Genomic DNA, 26,566 nt, shown 5'->3' on the forward strand with positions numbered 1-26,566 from the left:
TGCAGCTATGGCTGCACTTTTCTTACTATGGCAGTGCCTTGGGGCAGCTGAGCTGGGCCAGTTTGTAGGTGTCCTGCGCTCTAGATTTGAACCCTAGTATGTTAGGGACCTACCCTAAAAAGGTTACCTGGATATGGTGGGTAGGCCCATAACCTTGGCCATGATTATGCTAAAAACTTCTACTGATTGCAAAATTTTATTGCATTTATATATTATTAATAATTTGGAGTTGTGCACCTGAGACTTGTCTTTCTGTATCTCATCAGAGTAACCTGATACCATAGGTAACACCTCTGTTGATGACAAAGAGGCAGCTACTGTTGGACTTGAATGTTATGTCAGGGATTATTGTCTCAGCCAAAACAAAAACAAACAAAACAAAAGTAAAGCAAGGCTTCAGCAAAATATAAAACCATTTTGATTTAAATTAAACTAATTGCAACAAAGTGTTGCAATTAACCAAGTGTGTTACAAAAGGGGACATATCAAAATATAAAACATCAGGATGGTGTGAAGGTGCTGGTTATTCCTGACCTAATAGTTAGACATATGGTCAAGTTTAACCACATGGCTCGGGTTTCCATGGTGTTCTCACCACCAACCAATTTGAAAGCATTTTGTGCACACTCATGTCTTATCTGCAGCACCCACTCTATGGAATGCTTTACCACGCACAATAAGACTTACTCTAGTCTCCAATCCTTCAAGCGTTCCCTGAAAACTTACCTCTTCGGGCAAGCTTATCAGATTCCAGAACCGCCCACATAACCTTCATAACTTCCATGTCTAATTACATCCCCTTTCACAGTCCTCACTTAACCTCACACATTGTCTTTCTTTCACAAACTCCTGACATTTGGCCAACATTCCTTTGTGACTGGATCATGCAGCCCACCAAGAAACTCTGCATTGTGGCTGGACCAAAATTGCAATATATAGCACCTATCCTTGAGTATCAATGCCTATTTCCATATAGATTGTAAGATTGTAAGCAGGGCCTTCCTACCTATACATCTTCAAGAATAAAAATGAATGAACTGCGCTAGGTATGTCTATACAGCTGCTCAATTAAAAAACTTCAAGTATGGAAAGGGAAAACGAGCGCTTGTTAAAACTAGATCAAGGAAAACAAAACAAAAAAAAAATTAAACAATAAAAAAAAAATAAAAAAATTATATGGACAAACGAACAAACATAAAACACTGAAACCATATGTTTAAGCTCTTTTAGGAAAAATTGATGGCAGGTCCAAGCAAGCGTGCAGTGGTATGTTAAATCCAATGCGACCTAGCTGTCCCTACCTTAATCTGTGGCTTCTAGTGCTGGCAGCGTGTTGAATCGCCTGCACTGCACAGGAAGCTGCACGAAGTGTAAGTGGGGTAGCGGTGGTTGTGAGCAGCGGCACAGGATGACGTCAGCAAGTCAGGAAGATCGTCAAGTTGTAGTCCAGTAATGCTCCACTGTTCTTCCTCCACACTATCTCAGGGGTCCAACGCGTTTTGTACCTGCCTAGGTACTTTTTCAAGGATAGTTTCCTTCTCTCTGGTTACTTCCTTTTATAGGGAAAACTTTATTAACCAATAAAAAAAACAAACGGAAGTGGTCATCATAAAAATTGCTGAAAAGAGCGGTAAGCTCATGGGCCAATGTTAAAACGTGGTTTCACAAAAAATAATAAATAAAAAATAATATAATAAAATAGGACAACATTGAAGACGAACATACAACATATAGCTAAAAGATAAAAGTGAAGAAGGGGGGATATTTCTATAAAAATACATTAAGCTCAATATCTACATTAAGTCCCAATGGCTGTAAAGTTTTTAATGAATAAATCCATTTGGTTTCATTTATTTTGAGTATGTCTACTATATTGCCTCCTCTCCAATGGGGGGCAATTTTTTGTATGCCAACAAATTTCAGGCCAGATGGATCTTGATTATGTTTCTCCAGAAAATGTTGAGACACACTATGAGTTTTTAATCCTTTTTTTTATATTATATATATGTTCGGAAACTCAAATTTTTAGTTGTCTTGTAGTTTGCCCTACATATTGATACCCACATGGGCATTCTAAAAGATAAATCATACCTTCTGTGTTACACGTCAATTGATTTTTGATTCTGTACTCTTTACAAGAAAGAGTACAGAATCAAAAAATTTGAGTTTCCGAACATATATATATAATATAAAAAAAGGATTAAAAACTCATAGTGCATCTCAACATTTTCTGGAGAAACATAATCAAGATCCATCTGGCCTGAAATTTGTTGGCATACAAAAAATGAAGTGGGCATCCAGTGTTCCCTGTGGAATCAGAGAAAAAGATTTAATGGTGAGTACCAAAATCTTGTTTTCTCTCTCATCCATAGGGGGGCACTGGAGTCAAGAACTGTGAGAACAATCTAAAGCTAAAACCCACGGGAGGGAGAGCGCTGTAACACCTGCAGAATAGATCGACCAAACTGTTTCTACAGGTTTGACACCTTTGCGACTTCTGAATCTAAGGTGTGGAGTATGAGCCCAAGTGGCTGCACGGCAGAGCTGAGAAACCGAAGCTCCTATAGTGGCCGCTCAGGACGCAACAACAGAACGCGTAGAATGTGCAGAAATGGACACCGGCGGAGGCCAAGAAACAGCCAGATATGACCGATCATCAGACGTATCCAGCGTGCCAGAGTCTGCTTAGAGGTAGGCCAACCACGCTTAACCGCATCGTAGAGTGCGACCAAAAAACCTGATTTCCGTAAAGTAGCTGTTCGATCCACATACGTTCTCAAGGTGCGAACCACATCCAAAAAATGTGAGGCAGGTTGGTCCTACGCTAACACTGGAACCACAGTAGGTTGGTTGATATGGAAAGCAGAGACCACTTTTGGAAAGAGAGCAAATCGTGCTCTGCACGATCCTCATGAAAAATCAAATAAGGCGCGTGCCAAGCGCAGATCCTGTTCTGGCCGACACAAAGGCCAAGAGAAGCACCGTCTTCCAGGAAAGATACTTTAAGTCAACAAACTCCAACGGTTCAAAGAGCGACGAAAGAAGAGCACCAGGCTGAGGTCCCAAGGCGCTGTCAGGGGTATGAAAGGAGGCTGAATCCAGAGAACTCCCTGCAAAAACGTCTGAACATCCGGAAGCAAGGCCAACTTGCATTGGAAGACAATAGATAGGTAAAGCAGAAACCTGGACTTTCAACGATCCCAGGCGACCCGCATCCAAACCTGATTGAAGAAAATGCAAGACGCTGCTCAAAACGAAAAGACGAGGTAGGAAACCCCCATCTCTCACACCAGGCCACATAAGATTTGCAAATTCGATGATAGTGGGCTGAAGTCACCGGTTTTCTGGCCCTAAGCATGGTAGGGATAACAGCCCGCAGAATGCCTTTTAGTCTTTTTATGTTTCAACAGCCATGCCGTCAAACGCAGCCGCTATAAGCCGGGGTAAAGGAAAGGGCCCTGTTGAAGGAGGTCTGGCCGTAGCGGCAGAGTCCAGGGATAGTCTGTGAGAAGCATCCGCAGATCTGAGAACCAGGCCCTGCAGGGCCAGTTTGGAGCCACAAGACTGACCGTGGCCTTCTTTCCTCTTGATGCGCTTGAGCACCCGAGGTAGAAGGGGAAAAGGCGGGAACAGAAACTGGAACAGCCACTGGGTTGTCAGTGCATCTACTTCTACCGCTGCTAGATCCCGGGTGCGAGAACAATACAGAGGAAGTTGATTGTTGTGTCTGGACGCCATGAGATCTAAGCTGGGGAGTTCCCCAATGCTGAACCAGCTGCTGGAAAACTTGAGAATGCAGAGCTCATTCCCCCGGCTCGGATGGAGATCCCGGTGACTGAGGTACTCTGCTTCCCAGTTGTCAACTCCTGGAATGAAGACTGCCAACAACGCTGCAGCGTGTTTTTCTGCCCAATGGAGAATGCAAAAGACCTCCTGCATGGCGCCGCAACTTCTGGTTCCTCCCTGATGACTGATGTATGCCACCGCAGTTGCGTTGTCTGACTGGACATGAACTGCCAGCCCCCGCGGAAGAGGAAATGACACTTTAAAGCATTGTACATGGCCCTGAGCTCCAGAATGTTTATTGTAAGAAGGGCCTCTTGACTTGACCAATGGCCCTGGTAATGATGACCCAGAACAACCTCCCCCAGCTACTGGCGTCCATCAGAAGAACCCAGTCTCAGATTCCAAAACGTCGGCCGGCCAAAATGAGGCAGGACTGTAACCACCAGAAAAAGGGAAATACGTGTCTCGGGAGACAGACGGACCAGGCAGTGCATGTGGCAGTGATGACCCGACCACTGGGACAAGAAATCCAGCTGGAAGTCCGAGTGTGAAAACAACCGAACTCTAAGACTTTGAACGCTGCCACCATCCGACCTAGTAGTCTGATGCTGAGATGAATCGACACCCGCTGAGGCTGGAGAACTAGACGGACCAACTCCTGGATCGCCACAGCCTTGTCCTCCGGAAGAAACACCCTCTGTCCAAAATCATCCCCAGGAATTGAATTAGTTGTGATGGAACCAGTTGAGACTTTGGAAAGTTGATAATCCAACTGGGTCGCAGCAGAAGGTGGTAAGTCAGCAATACATCCTGAAGCAACTTTTCCGGTGAAGGCGCCTTGAGGAGAAGGTCGTCTAGATACGGAATCATGGTTACTCCCTGAAGTCTTAAAAGAGCCACCATGGTCGCCATGTCCTTTGTGAAAACTCTGGGGGCCGAAGAGAGGCTGAACAGGAGAGTTCGAAACTGATAGTTAGACTCCTGAATTGCAAACCTGAGAAACGCCTGATATGGTTCCCAGATGGGAATGTGTAAATAGGAGTCTTTGACATTTAAGGACACAATAAATTCTTCTGGTTCCAGACTTGCGATTACCGAGTGCAGGGATTCCATCTTGAATCTGTAAAACGCTAAGTGAACATTCAGAGACTTTAGGTTCAAAATGGGCTGAACGGAGCCATCTGGGCTTTGGAACCACAAAAAGATTTGAATAGAATCCTTCCTTGCACTGGTGAAGTGGAACCAGCACCAGACCTCTGATTCTAGAAGCGTGGTGATAGCCTGCTGTAACACCTTCCTCTTCTGACTTGAAGATGGAAGTCCGGTTGTGAAAAAACGAAGAGAAGGATGAGATGCAAAATCTATCCGGTAACCCTGAGAGACCATATATTTCGAACCCAGGTGTCGGAGCATGTTTGAACCATACGTCCTTGAAGAAAGACAGACTAGCTCCCACCATGGGGGTCACCAGGTGGGCAGGCAGCCCGTCTTGCCACAGACTTGTTTGCAGGTTTAGGGTCCTGGCGACAGGAAGGAGCGAAAGCACTCCCTCTACCTCTTGCTCCTCTAGAAGCAGAGGACGACCCTCTAGTCCGACCTCGAAATCTAGTGGGGACATGAAAGGAACGAATTTAAGTTCCTGAATAAGACCTCTGTGGTATAGGAGCTGAAGAAGAGGAAGGCAGAAACGTGGACTTACCTCCCGTTGCCTGGGAGATCCACTTGTACAATTCTGGTTCGAAGAGGATATCGCACGAAAAAGGTAACGCCTCCACTGCCTTTTTGGACTTCGTGTCAGCCTGCCAGGAGCGGAGCCAGAGAGCTCAGCAAGCGGCAACTGCTGAAGCTGAAATCCGGGATCCAAGCAAGCCAATATCCCTGGAGGCTTCTCCAAGATAGATGGCTGACTCCCTAATATGTTCCGCTAGGATGAGCAGCTCTGACCTTAGAGCTCCGGAACGCAAACCCTTAGTTAATTCTTCTGCCCAACGTTCAGTAGCCTTGTTGACCCAAGAACCTACTAACGCAGGGCGGAGAAAACCCCCCGCTACCGTATAAATTAACTTCAAAGTAGTTACCAACTTACGGTCAGAGGCCTCCTTCAGGGAAATTACTCCCGGGACCGGAAGGGTTGTCTTCTTAGAGAGACGGGAAACAGAGGAATCCACTGGCAGAGGATATTCCCACCAAACGCTATTTTCTGTAGGAAAAGGATAGGTGGATAAAGTCACTTAGATATTTGGAACTTCCTCTCCGGATGTTTCCAAGCAACCTCCAGTTGTTCGTCAAGTTCCTGGGAAATGGGAAAAGTAAGAGAGGACTTTTGTGTCTTAGTAAACAGAAATGCCTGAGATGGAGACCTTAAGAACCTAACGTACGGCGAGAATAAGGGCCTCCAAACCCTGAGGTGCCACATCCGCCTGAGGATCCTACTCTAGAAGAAACTCCTCCTCTGAGTCCTGTAAGAACTCTCCTTCCTCAACGATAGAGGACTGGTCCTCCTTTGACTCAGCCGCCTCCAAGATCGCCGGGAGAGATTTTTCTGGGCGGCGGATGGTATGGTCCTTGAACCTGAGGCAGCACCTACAAACATTCCATAGACTGGGCTAAGGCCTGAGCGCCCAAGCTGGCTCCGCCGCCTGCCCAGCCGCCAATGTTTTCCTCTCCTTGTGTGACTCTGCTAACTCTGCAGATAAATCTAACAGGAGAGTGGAAATCCAAGGAGGAGAGGGGTCCTGGACTTGGCATTGTACTTTTTACAGGCATAAAGCTTTTGTGAAGTCTGAGACGCTGCTCCCTTGCCTGTCATATTGAACCACACACAGGAGACCGTAAAACACAGCTATATGTCTACACACACAGGCACAGCAGTGACAGTGAGGAGAGAGATTGATAAGAGCAGAGAAAAAACACACAGCAATAGAGAGGGAGGAGTACCACACAACCCCCCAAATTTGTTGGCTCCCCCAATCAACCAGCCTCCCCAGGGTATTGATGGTATAACTGGAGGATATGCTGGAGACCCGGGAGACAGCTTGCTGTGTGTATAATGCTGGCCATACACTAGCGCGATTTTGGGCCAATTGCCCGATTTTAGAAGTGTCGTGCGATGAACTGTGTAGTATTTAGGTAAGATACGATCCGATGCACGCTCCCGCCGCTCTTAAAATGTATCGTATGATCAGATGTGCAGCCCATATTATCTATCATAATCGTATGCAGATCATGCCATGTATACGATGCATCATACGATGCATCATGTGCCCGACCGGCATCATTTGAGTTACACTTTGAAGAAGTGTGTTTTTTCAATGACCTTCCCTCCTAAACTGCAGATCAATCTTATCGTGCGATCGTATGTACATCGTGTGTCGATCGTGCGGCCAGGACTGCCATCGAGTTCAAAGGAAATCGTAAGATGAATCTCATCTATTACTGGTCGTTCTAGTGTATGGCCAGCTTAAGTCACGGATGCTGCAAGCAGAAATGCTGACTCGGCGTACTGTAGGCTGCGCTGAGCGGGAACTAAGCGCAGGATGAGGAGTGCGCTCAGACGGCCCTGCTGGAAGGAAGAAACTTCACCCTCTTCCATGATTGACACCTGGACGGCCAGACAGAGCCCCTGCACCTAGCCGCCTGCCTACCGCTGCACACAGCACTAAGCTGTGTGCGCCATGACACCGCGCTTGCCAGCCTTTCTCCAACTAGCAGGGAAGGCTGGCTTTACTGTGGCGGATCCCCATAGCACAGTGTGCCTTGATCTGGATCCCAGATGCTCGCTCAGGAAGCAGCGGCAGGACCCTCCGGCGGCTGCATCAGTGCAGGCAGACAGGGGCTGATATGGTCTGCCTATCCTCAGTAAAAAATTTTTTTTTTAATAAAAGTGGAAAAAACTTCATAGGATATGCCCAGGGAACCGGCAACCTCGAGGCACATTTTCTAAACTGGGGATAGGGGTATGGGGGCATAGAGGGGGAGGAGCCAGTCACTAGTTAAATTCTTTAAGTGCCAGCTCCTCTCAACACCCATCTATATCCCACAGTTCTCGACTCCAGTGTCCCCTGTGGATGAGAGAGAAATTATGTTTTTCTTGTTATATAATGAACAACAAAGGGATATGAGAAATTTGGCAATTGCAAATTGTTTGTGCAAAGACAAGGCAGTAAAACAAGACAGAATATCCACAAATGACAGACACCTTAGTTGCAAGATGTAGTGTGTCTGGAAAAAACAAAACAATAAAAAGCTTCTTAATTAACCTTCTCAGTATTCCCAGGACTAATATCAAGATGTTCTAGCCAAAAGGATGATGGTGCCAGATGCATATGGTATATGTGCGTCATTAGCATTTTTCCCCTTTTGCTACCAAATTACTATGGACAAGAGTGTACTCTGGTGCAATAGGAATGGAGAAGAATAGAATAAATCTGACATAAACCTGATTGCTCCAGAGTACACATTTCTCCAGAGACAACAAGGGGAGAACATTAGAGACTTCCAATTCCAGCTGACCGTATATTATGAACTGGTAGATTAACCCCTCTTTTTTGTAAACCAAATCACTAGCACTTGCTTTTCCCATAGCCTTTTATATTGTAGAAATAGTACAAATATCATCAGCTGTGTATAGACTCTAGGACTCCAACTCATTCCCACTGGCAAACACATTTCCCTTTGGATTAAAATAAAACAAAAAATTACCAGGCTCGGATTTCCATTACCGTTACAGGGGTGCTAATAGTCCTCATTATTCCAGTATCAACACTGGATACATTTAGGCTGGATTTTGCCCCCACATAGAGGCATCAATACACGCAGACCAGCATGGTTGTAATTCCCCATTGACATACCCTGTTAATAGTAGGATTTCTTCTCCAGATAAAGCTTGAAGAGAAATCTAGTGTAACTACAGCTGAATGACAAGACTTACCGCAGAGGGAGCACTGCAGAATGCAAGTACCCATACTTTCATAATAGGAAAAACACCAAAGGGAAATTAAACAGCTAAAAAATGGCTGACAAAGATCAATAACTTTCACTTTGCTACATTGAAAGTTTATCTATCATCCATGGATGGGCCAAGTCTGACGCAGATGCCTCCCCACATCATGCTTTTCAAAGCATCTCTCCGTGGCGGATTGGTCTGAAACTACTCCCTCAATTACCCAGGGGAGCTTGGGAAAGAGCAGAGCCCAGTATGACGCTGAACAGGGTAGTTGAACTGAGCAATAAACATTAAAAGTAGTGCACCATAATACCTACTCTGGGGAGATGGATGCAGGTTTTTTTCTGGCTCTTCAAGTGAAAATTTTCGGTTAAATCAGGAAAGTGCAACTTTATGGAATGGCTTTTTTTACATTTTTTTTTTGAGGATGGGGAATAAAAAGGCAGATATTTAAAGTTACTTTCACAATAGATGACCCCGTCATAATGAACTGCTTATGGAGGATATAATCACAAATCCAAAATCCCTGGGCAAATCTAACAAAGCCATAGTCATTTAATTCCTGGGAACAACTGTCACTGGGTAGATATGACCAAATACCTGTGGTATTACAAGTCTGTATTAAGACTAGTAATCTTCTATATAGGCAAGCCATATATTCGTTAATGGAGAAAGTAAAAACTGCTAGGAACATCGCCATTTGTAAGACAGACAAATTGCATAGCAGTAATAAAAAACCTGCTTGCAGAAGCCTAATTGTACAATACCATATCTCCCAACATTGTGTGTGAGATGTTACCAACAGTTGTGGCCATACCCCAGGGGCAAGCCTTTTAGAGAGGACCAGAATTTTACAGCATCTCTAGATAATAGTACATCTTTAATAAGGCAATTCGTATTTTAGATGCAATAGTTGTTTAAAGCAATTGCGCTTTGTACTAGGTTATAAAACTACTGATGTTGGGATCACACTCCTCACCCTTTTGTGAAGGCTATCTATGGTTACATTTCAACTTGCCTATTAAAAGTATAGCAGATGTTTGAGGACCACACTATATACAGTATATGTACTGAATGTGGTGGGAAGGATTGCTTTAAAATGTAACAGTATAAGAAAAAAATACACAGGGTTTGGAAGTCTTACCTTACGCATTATATGTGAAAGAGCATTTGAACTTTGAATAAATGCTTCATGTAAAATGTGATTTATTAGGAGGATACCAAGTTCACTTAACAGTTACAGGGCTGCAGAGGCAAGTAACACTGTGGTGTCAGGGGACTTATGTGTGAGAACAGAAAGGGACATCACTGGAATGGACGGAAGGCAGGACTTATTTGTGTTATTTTCCATCATAGCAGCAGTCTGCTCATTATCCAGATGACAGATTGTGACGGATGATCACGGCTTTACATTTGTCCTGTGGAAGTAACAACTGCTGCTATTAGTACCTGAGATACATTTGGTCATACACAGTATGTAATGTTTGTTACAGGGCAGTAACAAAGATCAATTTATTTCACTAGGTGTCCCATGAGCTAAATAAAGTTCACAATGGCTCCCTTATCCTCATAGGAGTGAGGAGTTAGGTATATAGTATCTTGAATATTTGCTCAGTCAAGGGGGTAAAAAGTATAGCTGCCTCGCTTAAGACAGTTTCCATATCTTTCTCTATGAAAACTCTGTATGGCAAACCAGCACAGTGAGGCCACCAGGTGTGCGTGACTTTATGTGCAGCCTCTTTCCAAAGTCATTGTGTTCTCTCATCTCTTCTTTTCTTCTGGTACCTGCTTGATTTGGCGGCTGAACACATGTAGTCCTGCCTCAGCTTTAAGATGCGTCTCTAGAGCTGTATGGAGGTCATTAACTCTTGGGTTGGGGGCATGGTTGAAGCCGATTATATGTGCTTCATCTTCCTGAATGTGTTCCTCATTCCCGAGATCTCTCTTCTTTCTTCTCAGATCCAAATCATTTTGCAGCTTCAGATCTTTGTTGGGCTTGGCTTGCTCATTATCTGGTACAGCACCATCTACTGTTTCCACTTTTTCTTCCTCCCCAGCAGGCTTAATAGCTTCTACTGGCATCGCCACTTCCACTCCATCCCCTTGCGCATTGTGGACGCTGAGTATTTTACCTGGATTTTGCAGGTCTTGGTCCACCATTTGGGCTTTTACTTCTTTAACAGCTTGTTTCTCTTGTATCTTCTCAAATGGAGCTGCTTTCTGTTCTGAGCCTTCTACTTGCAGCTTTGCTACATTAGCTTTATGTACAGCTGGGTATTCTTTCATCCTGGTGATCTTTTCTGGAGACAAGACATCATTTTCCCTTGCTTTATGTACATCTGTCTGTTTAAGGTTTTCTTCATATTTCAGGAAATCTTTATCATGTTTCTTCAATGTTTCCTGCTCTTGCAGCACCGGTTTCTGTACATGGACTTCCTGCATTGGCTGCTTTTTCATTCCTACTGTCTCCTGCACTATATCTGCAGCTGCATTCTGCTGTGGCTCAACTTTCTCAGCTACAGGATTATCATCAGTCTTTTTGACTTTAGGCATTTGAACTTTTGCCCCATCATCCACACCTTTGTCTTTCTCCAATTCAATATGTTCATGTCCTGCCTTTTTCTGAGATGCAGGCAGGACAGCTCTGTCTTCCTCCTTTCTCTGCTGTTCCTTCAGCAAATCTTGTGCAGGCTCTTGTTTAATATCTAGGTCTTTTTCTGCTTCTCCTCCCTTAATTTCTTCCTTACTTCTGGGATGGTCCTGAACATGGTCTTCTGGCTTGTCACCTGCACCATTAAAGTAACAATAGTTTATTGTGTGCTCCACAAAGTTTGAACACAGTGCAATAAAATATGTAATCCCTCCCAAAAAGGGCCTAAATCTATATTGAAAAGGGTCCCTACCTTTACCTAATTTAAGGCGGAAAACCAGTTAATGTCCAACAAACTGTTAATGAATAATTTCCCTAATAACTCAAGTTATGTTTTTTTTGTGTTCGCCTCAGTTTGAGCAAAAAGTGACGCCTAATTCCAATAAAGTTTTGAAGGTTTTATACAAGTGCTAACAAATAAAAAATGTAGGATCCTAAAGGTGATATACACTGCCAGTTCTGGGTTACTATAACAGTGGTGCCTTAAAAATGTGGTTGGTACCTTTTTCATTAATTCAGGGAACTCCATTAATACATTTATAATGCATTCAGCAGGCCGTCTAATCTATTAAAACCACAAGCCCATTTGATGCATGGATGCTAGCATGTTTAAGGGGGATTGGTGGACTGACCAGGGGAAGGTGCTTTTCCATCTGCGACCAGGTTTGGAATATCCACTTGGTTTCTACATACACTCATTTATCCTTATTCTGGTAGGAAACCACCCTCATCATTTTTCTGTCAAACATCTAATCCTTTCACTTCATGGATTGTGCTATTCGGATTTTATCTTCATTAAATGTTTTCATTTTTTATCTACTTTGATTACCCTTTATTATTACAAATGACACTGTCAATATTTACTGCAATATATTCTTTTCAGTATATGTATTTGTTGCTAACATTGCATTAATGCAACATTTGTCTTACAAATTCATAATGGATGTGAACTGGTTGCACTAGATTGTGTATATTTATATCTTTACATGTCTCATGTTCCGAGAGTATATCTTCATTATCTTAAACCATTATATTGTGGAGAATTCTGGTCCAAACAGATCAACTTTTCTTCTGTAACAAGATAAGTGTTATGTTTTTTTAAGTGTTATTTAAGGTGCAAGGGATGCCATCCAAATAAAGTATGTATGTTTATTATTCTGACGAGCTCATATCAACATCAAAGACTACTACAATAAACAATATCACACTAGTGTAATGTAGTGTATTTAGCATTTTTGTGATGTGGACGAGTACTCTCAACTTTATACTGTAAGCTCTCACAAGCAGGGCCCTCTTCCCTCATGTTCTTTGCCTTCCCTCAGTTATACCTTCATCTCCTCCCCACTGCCAACAACAGCACCTATCCCTTGGGTATTATGACTGCAGGTCATGGTTTATAAACCTTGCTACATTAGCAGAGTTCTGTACCATAAGCGACTTTGTTCATACTGCTTCTTGTGTACTTTGTATGGCACCATATAAAGGATAATATTAATGCTGGGAGCTGCTGCAATTTTCCAAATGTAATGTCTTAAAATGGCTATATTTTTAAAAAAGCACATAATGCTAGCACTAGATATGAGGCTCCATTTTATCTAGTGCTAGAACCAGATGGGCAGTGGCAATCTCACTCTCCAATGCTGTGTCTAGGAACCATTGACTTGGCCATCCTGGGCAGTGTTTCCTGGTCTCTAAAGGTGCCCATACACGGTGCGATTTGCAGACGATCCGATGTCGTATACAGTCCCCCTTGAACTCTCACCGGCAGCTGAAGTGAACGATGTGCAGCAAAAGCTGCATGATGTTCACCCAATCTATCGTGCACGATGTAATTATTTGCATATTCATTCGATCGAGTGAGATATGACACATGCATGTAGCACGGACAAGGGAGATCCGTGCTACATGCATCTGTGTCATTGACAGTGAGACCCGTCTGAGCTGCTGTGGTACAAAAAAGGAAAAAAAAAAACCCCAGTGTAAAAAAAAAACAGAAAAAAAAAAAAAAACAGCATACATTTGGCATGTAGCACGGATCTCCCTGGTCCGTGCTACATGCATCTCTATCGTACATGACATTGTTCTGTGTGCACAAACACAGAACGATGTGTGCATGACAGGTCGCAATCTTACTGCAGGGTTCAGTTGATCTACGATGCCAATATACGCCACCAGGGGCGCGCATCGTCATCGTCCAGGAAAATGCCACTTTTTACATGATTGGTCGTTACGATCAATCGAAAATTGGCAAAATGTGTAAAAAAATAAAATAAAAATCGCACCATGTATGGGCACCTTACCTGTCCTGGTAAAATTCCCTTTCAAAATGTGTACTTAAAATGCTGTAGTAAGTACATAACATTAAAGCTAACTACTGTAAGTACAGAAAACAAAAATTCAAATCTGAAAAAGGTAATTATATCCGATTTAAACACATTTTAAGAATAACATTTCCGTGATCAGGAAAACAAATCCAAAAGTCGAAACAGTATACCTCAACATTGTCAGATACCCTATAAATAGGGAAAAAAACAACAACCACCTGTAAGTAGAAACACTGATCCTGATCTGTTACATAGTTACATAACCTAATATGGAAATGGGATTTCTGAATTGAACTTGTGAAGAAAACCCTGTGACAGTGATATCCTCAAGCAAGTTCTTTCCCGGTAGCTCTGTATTAACAAATCACTGATAATACAGCAGGTGGCACTCAGACGAGTGACGCGGAGCCTCCGCAAGTCTGAGCCAACGTTTCAATTCTCAAATAAGAATTTTCATCAGGACAATAATAATAAATAAAATAACTTACCTATATAGCCTTCACCAACACCCATAACGTGAAGTCAAACGGAGACATGGAGGCTGGACTGCACGATATGGGTGCAGTGCAGATGTGTACTTATACACTATTGCTGTACTTGTGCTGACCAGCCCTTTCTGGTGTGCCGGGTCCCGTGTGACTCTGCTTTCGCAGAGTGTCTGACGCCTGAAACTATGTCTTGGTCGCAAACAGATGCGACAAACAGCTTCATGAGACTGCACGGATTAATTTGATATGCAACACTTGTATATCTGTCTGCGACAGTCTGAATTTGCATATGAAGTGCTACGATGCAATGGCCGTCGCTGTTTTCCATGCCAAGTTCCATTGTGCTTAGTTTGCAGATTCAGTTGCGCACAGATATACAGATGTGTCCTCATACATTTTTGCTGCAGTCACGGCAAACAGTTCCTCTTGGCGCTCCAGGACCAGTGCAACTCTAGCACCGGGCATCTTTTTTGCCCAAAAATGTGTCCTAGTTGCAATGTGATGTGACTAGGACGCACCCGAAGACTGTGAGTCATTTGACATGCAACACTTATCAAAGACACCTTTTCCAGCTGAAAAGGCGCAAAGACGCAAAAAAAGATGCATAGGACCTGGCTGCTCAAATGCGCCAGGCGTCTCACGTCGCATTGAGGCTAGGTGTATGAGGACACATCTGTACCAGTGCCGGTTGCAGCAACGGACATTGGGCCTGATTCAGACCCACTCGCGAGCGGCTGTCCGCTCGCAAGTGGGTCGATGTTATGGACTGAGCATGCGCACGACGGAGGGAGCTCCGTCGTGCGCATGCGCCAGACGCGACGAGCGAAGGAAAGTCCTTCGCTCGTTGTGTCCGATCAAAGGGGGCGTGCTGTCAATGTTGATTGACAGCACGCCCCCTTTGGTAGGCGTGCCGGGGGCGTGCCTCCCTGACGGGGGCGTTCCCACGGGAACGCCTCCCGTCAAAAGCCGGCCCACTGACATCACTAGTGATGTCAGTGGGAGTGATTTTGGCTCTGATAGAGCCAAAATCACTCCGGAGCTTGCGGTTGAAAACCTCAACCGCAGGCTCCGGCTCGCAATTTCAATGGTTGCGATGGTCACGACCATCGCGGCCATCAAAATGCACGCTCGTATAGCCTGTGGGTGGTGACCCACAGCTATACGAGCGTCCAGGAGGACGCTCCATTTTCATGGAGCCCGGCCCTCATTCAGAGCGTGCGCTCTGCTCAGAGCGTATGGCTCTGAATGAGGGCCATTGACTTTTGTAGTGTCGTATGCTGCATCTGCTCTAACGGTCATGAAAACAAAAATATATAATAATTTGTTTAGATAATTTATAAAATGTAAACTTTATTCTTAGTGAACTAGACCCATTTCCAAAACAAAAATTGGTTTGGCCATGAAGGGACAAAACCACTGCTCAATAAGACAGTGTGTGCTCAGCACATCCCCGTAGCTTGCAAGTGACACAGGGCCCGATTCATACACGCTCGCGAGCGCTATGCGCTCGCAAGCAGGTCGATGGTGGCCCAGTGCGCATGACGGAGCCAGCTCCGTCGTGCGCATGCGCGAGACCCGGATAGCGAGGGGCAATCCGGGTCTCGTACCAAAGGGGGCGTGCTGTCGATGTTGAGTGACAGCACGTCCCCTTTGGTGGGCGGGCCGGGGGCATGGCTGCCCAGACAAAGGCGTTCCCATGTGAACGCCTACAGTCTGGGGCCGGCCCCACTGACATCACAAGTGATGTCAGTGGGAGAGCTGTTAGAGCCGAAAGCTCTCTGGGGCTTGCGGCAACGAGACCCTACCATAAGGGTCTCGTCGCAAGGCCTATGGTCTTGACCATCATCATGGCCGCTCGCTATAGCTGTGGGTGGTCACCCACAGCTACGCGAGCGGCCTGGAGGCCGTTCGAAAAAACCAGAAGGCCGGCCCTGATTCAGAGTGTGCTTTTTAATCTGATACTTCCTTAATGGTAAATAGGTGTTTATACGGTGTCCATAAGAACTACCCCACTGCCTTTATCGGCGGGTTTTATAATTATTTTGCAATTTTCCTCTAAAGATTTAATGGCAAGTCTTTTACTTTTAGTTACATTATGGGTTTGATATTTTTTATGTTTGTCTTTCATTCAGATTTTTAAATTCCTCCACCACTAATTACCTAAAAGGTGTCAACAACGCAAGCTCTTTCATGTACAAGGTTAAAAGTGGATTGTTTACTAAATGTGTACTTTTTCTGATGGTTAACTGTGGTTTTGTTTACCATCTTTTGATTCTTCTTTGTGTAAGAATTTCTTTAAAAAAAATTTTATCCTATTTTTTGTGAAATGTTTTAAAATAAAAACTGCTTCTTATTTGGAATACTGAATGGACTTCCCTCATGAAATAATTAAGTCAGCTGTGTACCTTTATTGTTCTGGATAGGAGTGGATTGCATTAGTGACTGTGCAGTATCTATTTTCTGCACGGTTCATATGACAGATTGGTTACTTTTCTTCTTTTGACTACAGCTGCAGAGTGTAGTAATCCTGCCCAGATTCAGACATTAGGGGTATATCCAATTGTGGACGGGCTCTTTAAAACAAAACCTGCGGCGTGGGTTTTTCCTGTAGCCGAAGGGTTTTGCTATTCAATAAGGTGCCTGAAAATGGGACACGGTGATCTCTATAGAAATCACCGCGTCTTTTTTCTCACACCTCCAGAGTAAGTCTGATTTTTCCTAAAATCGTTAATTTTAGGAAAAATCAGTGGGACTTGCTCCAGAACCCCGGCGGCACCCCCTCCTGAGGACTAATTAAGCTATTGGAAGTTTCCAATTAGCTTAGTCTTTCTTTACTCACCTTCCGAAGCGGTGCTTTCTGCATCCAGCGTCAGGAGCCGTCTCTTCTACAGCATGGCGAGTATGTCAGTGTGTTTGAGTGTATGAGTCAGTGTGCGCACGTCTGACCCTTGGTGTGTGTACCTCCCCCCACCCCCTTCCCGTAACAGGAGCTGGGAGAACTACACCTCCCAGCAGCCCTTACGCCTTCCAGCAGGCCCCTCCCCAGTGACAGATGGAGGGGAGGCCACACCGGAAGCCACAGAGACCCCCAGAAATCCAAAATTGGCCACAAGGTTTCTTACCTCGCTAAACCGAGCACTCAATTAAATATGCCCGTAGGTGTATGCGCTTGGCCGAGGAACCAATGTGGGTGAAGCTACCATCCATGGCAGGGTTTCCCAAACTCTGTCCTCAAAGCACCATAACAATCCTGGTTTTAAGGTTATCCATGTCCGTCACGGAACTGGAGCATAAATGGAATAAGGATGCCCCTCTCCTTCAGCACATCATATGTTTACTGGGCACCCGAAGCTAAATCACTTGTTAATAACCTGCTTGTGGAGAACATTTCACTGGAACAACTTTGCTTCATCTCCCGTAATCATGTACTTCATTCTCCGTGCCTGTGACAATGTACTGGAAGTGACTTTAGATTTCTGTCTGACCAAGATATCAGTTTTGATACCTCCACCATCATTGAGATATCAAGTTTGGTTTCTGGTGCCTACTTGATGATTTATGAAGTCCACCACAGTTCTGTTGGCTGAGAAGACTTTGAGATGCTTCTCCAGTACTATTAATGAAAAAGTTTAACAGATTTTCACACATGCTCTACTTTTTCAGTATATTTATGTTGAGTTTCTTTAAGTGATCATCTTCCTTGTGCTATCCTTACAAGGAGCATTTAGCACTGGAATCAGTCATTAGTATTAGCTTTTCTTGATCTAAGAGTGACATTCCCTTTTAAATCTTGAAGTTTTCTGACCAAATTATACTTCTTTTGTGGTTCTCTATAATCTCATGTTGTGATCTCTAGAGGCCTGCTTGTGATCTCGAAGTTTAGTAGTTCCAGCACAAGACTGTGCAAGGGCAGTCTTACCCAGAGAACCACAGTGGGTAAGACTGCACATGCAAAATAATTTGAGCTTCAGGTTTCTGGATTTTTAAGACACATATTTACACATACTTTATTTCCTCCCGATGGCAGAGGTAAACATCCCCAACAATTAAAAAACTTTTTTCTTACTGTTGTCCACTGATGTGTGTCTAACTGATATGCCAAAACATCTTGTTTTGTATGGTATTTATATGCATACTCAGAAATGTTATATGCTGTGAGGAAACGAGTTGACTCTTTGGCCTGTTCAGACATGCTTCTATAAAAATATCAACATCTATATTGTTTTTCAACCTATAGCATTTTCTTATCAAGATACTGAAATACAGCTATCAATTTTTTTATTCTGCCATGAATGCCACCAGTTCTTTTGTGAAGGTTCTTGGAAACGTTGTCAGAATCGAAAGACAGGTAAATTGGAAACTGCTGTTTTATGATCAAGAGCCTGACAAACTTATTGTGCTAAACTGCAACTGGAGCGTGAAAGTAAGCATATTAGAGATCTATCGATGTGAGAAAATCTTTGCCGATAACTGTGGGTTCTGAATTCACTGATTTCACGCAAAAGGTTCTGGCATTAAAGTTGTGAAGTCTTCGCAGTTCCAGAACAGAGCAAAAGGTTCCTGAGGATTTTTGGAATAGGAGCGGCCTGAAGTAAAACTCCCTGCCCTTCTGATCCAAAAGAAATGGGGACATTCCAAGACTGTTTACAAAGCTTAATCAAAGCCTCTAACTCACTAAAGGGGCTTATCAATTACACGACTTTGTGAACAATCCGACCAAAACCAGGAGGTTTTAGTTGCATTGTTCGCAAAGTCGAGTAATGCATAGCCGGCAAGGACCAGCGATGCGCGTGCACGCTGGGTTCTTGCTGTCCCCGACTATCTACTGAACATGCCCATCAACCTGACGACCCTCGTCAGGTTCGGCATGTTAAGAGATAGGAGGTCATTCAGTGCGAGTACCACACCTCGGCAACCTGAAGGTCTGAACGCTAGACGTTCAGTCTTTCAGGTCGCCTAATGGATAGGCCCCTTTAGTCTGATTGACTGTACTTGCATATTGCTTAAACGATCTTGTATCCATTTTATACAATCCCTAGAACCCATTGATCTTTGATGAAATGTGACAAAATCTACAAATTCGTAATTCTGCCCTCCTATGAGTGCTAGTGGGAGCGGATTCCTAACTTTAAGCCATTGTGTGGCTGTATAGAGGTAGAAGAAATATTCTGTGTGGTCTTCCTAATAAACAGCTTCTTGCATCTTTGCCACAATAGCGAACGTCCATGTATTTTCATCCATCATGTCAGCAATTCAATCAGTTTGGCTTCCCATTAGAGGATTTTAATATGGGATCTTATTTCTTTACTAATATAAAACAACCCTTCAAATGGGAGATTAGCCAAGCGATTTTGAGACTGAGGGGTAAATTTACTAAAGTGAGAGTTTTTAGAAGTGGAGATGTAGCCCATAGCAACCAATCAGATTGCACTTAATATTTAACTAGCACCTTCTAGAAGATAATAGCTAGAATCTGATTGGTTGCTATGGGCATCATCTCCACTTCTAAAAACTCACTTTAGTAAAATGTACCCCCTAGTGTCTTCAGCCCAAGGCATAACCAGAGAGATCTTCAAGCCACTATGTGATTACACAGATCTTGCTGAAAAAGCAATGGTGTCTAAGGGAGTTTAACACAGGAATTCTATCCCTCTTCTTAGCAGGTACTGCCTGTTTGCCTTCTTTTGGATATCCACATGGATAATGTGATTAAAAAAGAGTGTTGTTGAATCACATCACTTTTTCTTTCACTTATATTCTTTTGTTTTTAAATATTCGCTGACCACATTTTATGAATACTTAATAAACATTGTGTTTTAATTAGGGATGTGCAGGCTCGGATAGGTTCGAGTTTGCACGCAGAGTTCGGACTTTTGTCCAGGAATGATGATGTTTGTCCATGCAAGATGACGTTTTGCCTCTTTCTGAGTCCCGTTTTTTGGAGGGAAAAATCCGAACTCGGCGTGCAAACTCGAACCTATCCGAGCCTGCACATCCCTAGTTTTAATAGACCCTTTGCATCCACAATACCTATTCTTTTTCTAAGTTCTCTTAGATTTATAGTAATTTAGGTAGGGTAGTTCCACCAGTAAATTATAAATATTGTTACTAATATTAATTGGGTCTCTAGTGTCAATTTGAATAAAAATGAGTCTTGTGCGAGTCATATTTCTTTGTTGAGACTTCTAATAGACCTGAAGAATCCCATCCGAATGGGAACATCTATCTACTATATCTATACTTGTCTAGAATCTTGTTCTTTCAACTCCTTGCTTAGCATAGAAAATCTCCTTTGTGACAAAATGCAGACTATATATGTTATTTAAACTGTTCAAAAGGCTGAGCCACTCTTTTAGTCTGGAAACTGCACTTGGTACAGAAGGCTCCCTCATTTTAAGCAGAAAACGTTCTATCACAGGCTGCAGACCTTATGCATCTGTGACTTGCTAATCATCTTTCCGTAGTTCTACAAGATTGCTAAAAATAATACACTGCCACTAATCAAACTATTCAGTGTAGCACCATAAGAAACCCGTAAACGTCAGAAGCTTACCTAAAAGCAGGTGTCTTTCAGCTGTCTGGGGTCAAGCTTAGGCTCTATCCTGCTTCCATATACAGCTTCATCCGTGTGCATGTGCAAGGGAAACTGTGTTCTAGGCATAGGGGACGCGCAGAGCTGTTCTGCATCCCTTTTCAGTCTGTCTCACATTTCTTCAATGGGTTTGTACTATCATTCAGGCATGTGCTTTATTTTTTAAAACCAAATCTGCTCCCGATTCTGCTACTTTGTTTACAGTATCAGATGGGGCATCGCGGGAACCAAAGAGAAGGTAAACCCTTGTAGTATAGGAGAAAAAACCCTTCCTGACCAGACTATCCATAAGCAACCAGGGACAGAAGTGGAGCTTTATCATATCCGAACAACATTTTATACTACACTCATTAGAGTGTAGTATAAAAACAAATGGGTGATGGCAGGGGCATATCTATAATGGGTGCAGGGTGTGCGGTGCACACGAGCCCCTGCGTCCAGGGGGGCCCACACTGCACACCCTGCACCCATTTATTAAATACTTACATCTCCGGAGTCCCGCGTCGGTGGTTCCATTGCTCTACAAATCGCCTGGAAAATGTCCGCCGTTGCCATTTTCCCGGCATTATGCACAGACACCGTAAGATCACAGGGAGAATAGTTGGCGCGCCATTTTCCCAGAGAACTGCGCATGCGCAGTAGACTCCGGCAGAGCACTAGAGTTTACTAGTAGCGCACTGAGTGGGACAGCTGGGTGGAGAGGAGGGGGCCCAGGATGGAGACTGCACATGGGCCCCCATCCTCTGTTATTACACCCCTGGGTGATGGGACTAGTTTCTAAAAAGGGAGCACAGTGGTTGACTTCAGCTTTCAAAGCCCTAATGAGAAAGTCAATGGATTCCCAGTGGGTGGACAAGTGGTCTCTTGTTATCTTTCCATGTTTTGCTGTCCTTTACTGCATCAGTGCCCAAAAACATAACTATGCCACACCTCAGCGTCCCCCAAAAAAACAGGGCCCCTAAAACATAACTATGCCACAGCTCAGTGCCCCCAATACATAATTATGCCACACTTCAGTGTCCCAATACATAACCATGCCACACATCGGTGCCCAAAACATAATTATGCCCCAATACATAATATACCGCACAGCTGCGTATCCATCCATTAATTATACTATAACACAAGTAAATATATGCATTTACCTCAGACCAGGTTGAAGCAGAGGCCGACAGAGGCTGTAGATTTATGCTGGCCATGGAGTAGAGATTTTGAAATGGCCATGTTGGAAAACAAAGATATCCATGGGCAGGGTGGCATCCAAGCCCATCCCCTAGTTTCTCACAATAGGAGGTGGCATGGCACAACCCTCCTCCACTCCAAACTACTCTTGTCTTTACCTCAGCATGCATAGCACTACAAAAGGGGGCAGGGCACATTCTTAATCTGCAAAATGGTCATTGAGCAGCGCCTTGCTAAAAAACCAAGCGTGAAAACTACACATCACGCACTCTGTTAAACACTCTGTATTAAACACAGCTGTATAATCTGAGCACCCAATATGCCCATTCACCCCATTTATAACCACCTTTTACCGTAAATAGTGACACCATGCCTACTTTAATTTTTCTGCCGTCTCTCAGCCTGTGGATCGTTCTCTCATCCCTTCTTTCACTACTTTGTACATGAAGGAAAAGTAGAAGCATTACCCATGTTCTGGAGCTGCACTCTAATATTTTCCCCTTTTCCCGAGCCACAATACTGCCAAGTACCCGGAGGGATCTATGACCAGTATCCCTTTATATATTGAGTCCTGTGGCAACACTCATTATACCAGATGTCACTATTATCCTGCTTTGAGTTATTCATGGGATGAGAGTTTTCAACTTTTAATATTGTTATTTGTAATAGCAGAGGGTGAAGAGTAAGGAACTAACTCCGCTTATTTGCAGGAAAACCATTATTCTGCACATATATAATTATATGTAAACTAGCTGAAGTACCCGGCGTTGCCAAGTTATTAAGTTTTATTATGTGATGCCGTCCAAATGCATTTAGTGGAAAGCCCTGAACAGGCTCCCTGGGTCAAAATTCTGCCCTGTACACTCCGCCATGAAGACCAACCGGGACCCCAATTACTCCATTAGGCATCCCAGACCAATTTACACCCCTCTGAAGTTATCATCCAAATCCATTCAGTTGAAGGCCTAGAACAGGCTCCCCTGGTCAAAGTTCTGGCCAGCGCCCCAGGTCAAAGTTCTGCCCACAACAACGGGAGGTCTGACCGACACCCTAACCCCCCTAAAACCTTGGCAGGTTCCAACTGGACCACCCTGCGTTGGTTTCATCCCAATCTGTGCAGGGGTGTCCGAATGCATAACCAGGCAGACAAACAGACCAATGAATTTTATATACAAGATGACGGTCTGTATTTCTCACTGAAACACAATAGTGGGGTCTGACAAATAAAATAATAATAAACGTGCATTTTAGGGATCTGGGACATTGTTCTCCTGTACTTTTTTTGATTCTCTGGATTTGAATAAAAGGCTGGTGTCTTTACATTGTGTTAAAGAGAAACAATATACATATGTGGACTTATAGGTCACCATTATCCTGCACTCATTTAGGCGCAGGATAAAGTCTCTAATATCTACAGCGGATTTCATTTTTATAGCAGAGGGTGTACATATAAATATCATCAGCGTTTAGCTGCAGTTGAATCATTGTATTGCATATATCATTGTACATAACTGACCGTCTGTGATTCTAAACACAAAAGTGGGGGTCTTACGACTAAAAAGATAAATCGTGTGTTTAAATGATCTATGACACACATTTTCCTGTACTCTTTGTTTTTCTGAACTTTAAACAACGCTTATTTCCATACATTGTGCCAATTAGAAATATTACACACATGCAGACAGTATCTATTCCTAGCAACCTCTTTTCTTTGTGAGTACCTGTTACTATTTATTTTTGTGCTTCCTTGTTACACAAACATATTAGATTTAGGACTCATTATTTTAAGAAGTTTGTTTTGTGCCATAGATATGACCTGACAGCTGTGACTAGGGATTACCGCATTATAATTTTATTTGCCGTTTCAAAAGTATTATTTCATTATTTTGCCATTCTTTCCGGTCATTTGCAAGGGTTTGATGTGCCTTACGGACTTATCTATGTTTAATACACGTTTTATATGGTGGTATTAAGATTCTAATCCTGTAACTATTACACCTTTTCTATTTATATATTTAGAAGTCTTCGTCACAATTTATTCAGAGATTATTAAAAGTTATGTTTTTAATTATTTTTCACAAAAAGGAGTTTTTTCTTCTTTCTATTCTGCTTCTTTGCAAAGGTAGATTCCTGTTGTATGTAACCACCATTTACCCCCAGCAACTCATTCACACATCCTATGAGTTCACAGTAACCCATTTAGCAACCATTAAATTACCCATGAATCAATTAACCCCCATTTACTCAATGCGTCAAGAACCCATCAATAAAATCTCCCCCCCATCATCCATTGACCCATTCCTCTGCAATCCATCAATTCACCCTCACAGCTCCCATAAAGATCTTCCCACTCCGCACCCATCAACCTTTCCACCTGCAACACTCATTAACACCACCACTCAGCACCGATTAACTCCCCCCACGACCCAGTTCAGATTAACTCATTAATCATGTCACCCTCCCAGCACCCTTGAACACATTCACACACCCTGTCAGCACTCATTAACACCCCACCCACCCACATATATACTCCTAACCAAGAAGTCATACAGCAGCAGCTCCTCAGTCAGTACAGTACGTGTAGTCTGGAGGGGCGTGATTGACAGGCTGGGACTTCAGTTGTAGGAGGAGAGGGAAGTGATGGCCACCACACTGCCGCATTTGCCATAACACTGACAGCTCAGAGTGCATTGCACTGCAGTGTGCGGTCATGGGCAGAGGGAGGTTTGGAGGCTTATTAAGACTGCAGCAGCAGTTTTCATTTACTATGGTATAGATGTCAGATACATCCATGGGGGCAAGGAATTCCAGCAATGGTAGTGATGTATGAAGGTTGTTTATGAAACACCCACCTGCTGCTACATTCCAGGAACCAGCCTTTTTTAATGCACAGATGTACAAATGTTGCACACCAAATTGATCAATGTAAGCTAGCAATGTAGTTTTGGTGCAACTATGTCAGTGGTTCCCAAACTTATTTGAATCACGGCACCCTAGAGTATCAGCATTGTTTTCACGGCACCCCTAAGCCAAAATTTGTTATTCAGAAAAAACTGTAGTAAAGTGAAGTAAATTGTGCTTACCCGTCATTCTTAGGTTTGGTTATATAGTGGTGGAGAGGTTTGTGCACATATTTACATTACATTGACCATAAAGAATTTGATTTGGTGCTGGACCACCAACCCGAGGCACCCCTGCAAGTGTCCCGAGGCACCCCAGGGTGCCGCGGCGCACAGTTTGGGAACCACTGTGCTATGTTTTTCAATTATGTGAATAAGGTGCACATTTTGAGTGCTCAGTTCGGCCGAGTTGCATGGGACCTGCAGTGCCAAGAGGGGCTATTTGGCACAACTGAAGCAACAGTAAGAAAGGACATATCTGTAGTCTGCTTACTAGGAATGAAACATAAACCACTATATTTGTTATATGAAAATTAACTGATTTTTTTCACGCCATAGATCAACCTTATTTTTCAGGATACTTCTCACCTTGCTGCTCCTGGTGTATTTCCATGTGTTGTTCTTTGATCACCTCCAAGAGCTTTTCCTGCTGATCTAATAAACGCTTTTGCTGCACTTGCTGCTCCTTGATGACTTGTAACAAGATTGCGTGGTCCAGTAACTCTGCTTTCCCAGCGTCTGTGTATGCGGGAAAGATAAAACACAGAAAAGCAGGATACATTATCTATGAGTAATCAATCATTTCTATCTAGTATTTGGTCTGCAGTGTTAACAGGCTTTTCCACCTTCAGGGAAGACCATTATTGACAAGTATATATCCTCCTGCTATTTTTAACAAATATATTGCTTTATATTTCTGCTTTCCTTTTGTGTATTTCAACAAAGCTTTAACATTGTCCCGTCAGAGGTATTTTTCTTACACTTGTAATAAACACAGAAGCTATATATACATTTGTATCCAAATGACTGTACCATAATCAAAGAGCTATGATAATAGGAAATGTTGTCTGAATGATTTAACAGCCTTGTTGAAAGTTACAGAAGGAAAAAGTCATTTGAAGGTAGAAAAAAAACTTCAATTGTTCTTGACAATTCATCAAACATCACAGCCAAACTGCAGTACACATATCTAAAACTATTTGGATAGAGAAACAAACTAGAACCAACAAAATGTTTCAGCACACAAATTAGTTCTACAAGAAGTGGATCACAAATGTTAGCAAATTGCACCACTCAGTAAATAATCAAAATGAGCACACAGATTGGCAATAGCGCTCACACACATGCAATGGGTGACCATGCTTACGTTCTGCTAGCCTTCTAAGCTCTGCTGTGAAGGTCCCAGGAAAGCATGAAGGGGGAGAGAGAGTAATAAGTGGTCACAATAGTGCATTAAGAAACCAATCTAAGAATTCTGCTTATCCCACTTATGAGACTGTCTGAAGCTACGCAGACACAGTATGATTTTGGCTACTGTTATATGGTTATCTGGGTCTGATATAAGGTGAAACACCAAGTCAAACAATGACCCTCAGTGTGTGGTGTTAACGTTTGGCCTGGAAACGCAAGCGTGTCTAAACAGATCTGCTCTGCACAGCAAAAATTAGACTTCTCCCAATTTCTCCGATTTACTAGGATG

The 26,566-nt window shown here is 43.2% G+C and overlaps 1 protein-coding gene across 3 annotated transcripts in view; it reads right to left on the minus strand.

The window, feature by feature from the left end:
* Positions 1-9,920: 9,920 nt before the first annotated feature.
* Positions 9,921-26,566, minus strand: part of SLC38A10 (solute carrier family 38 member 10) — a 104,488-nt gene continuing 87,842 nt past the window's right edge. Inside the window, exons 15-17 of one of the 3 annotated variants that reach the window (XM_088474360.1) lie at positions 26,234-26,254; positions 25,456-25,605; positions 9,921-11,517 (exon numbers count right to left, since the gene is read on the minus strand). In XM_088474360.1, the coding sequence (XP_088330486.1) occupies positions 10,493-11,517; positions 25,456-25,605; positions 26,234-26,254 (1,196 nt within the window). In that variant the 3' untranslated portion in view covers positions 9,921-10,492. Of the gene's footprint in view, positions 11,518-25,455; positions 25,606-26,233; positions 26,258-26,566 lie in introns of all 3 variants that reach the window. The other 2 variants (XM_088474351.1, XM_088474369.1) reach the window with 2 other exon arrangements.

This window comes from Taudactylus pleione, unplaced genomic scaffold, assembly GCF_031769625.1.
Source record: "Taudactylus pleione unplaced genomic scaffold, aTauple2 ptg000016l, whole genome shotgun sequence".
Lineage (NCBI taxonomy): Eukaryota > Metazoa > Chordata > Amphibia > Anura > Myobatrachidae > Taudactylus > Taudactylus pleione.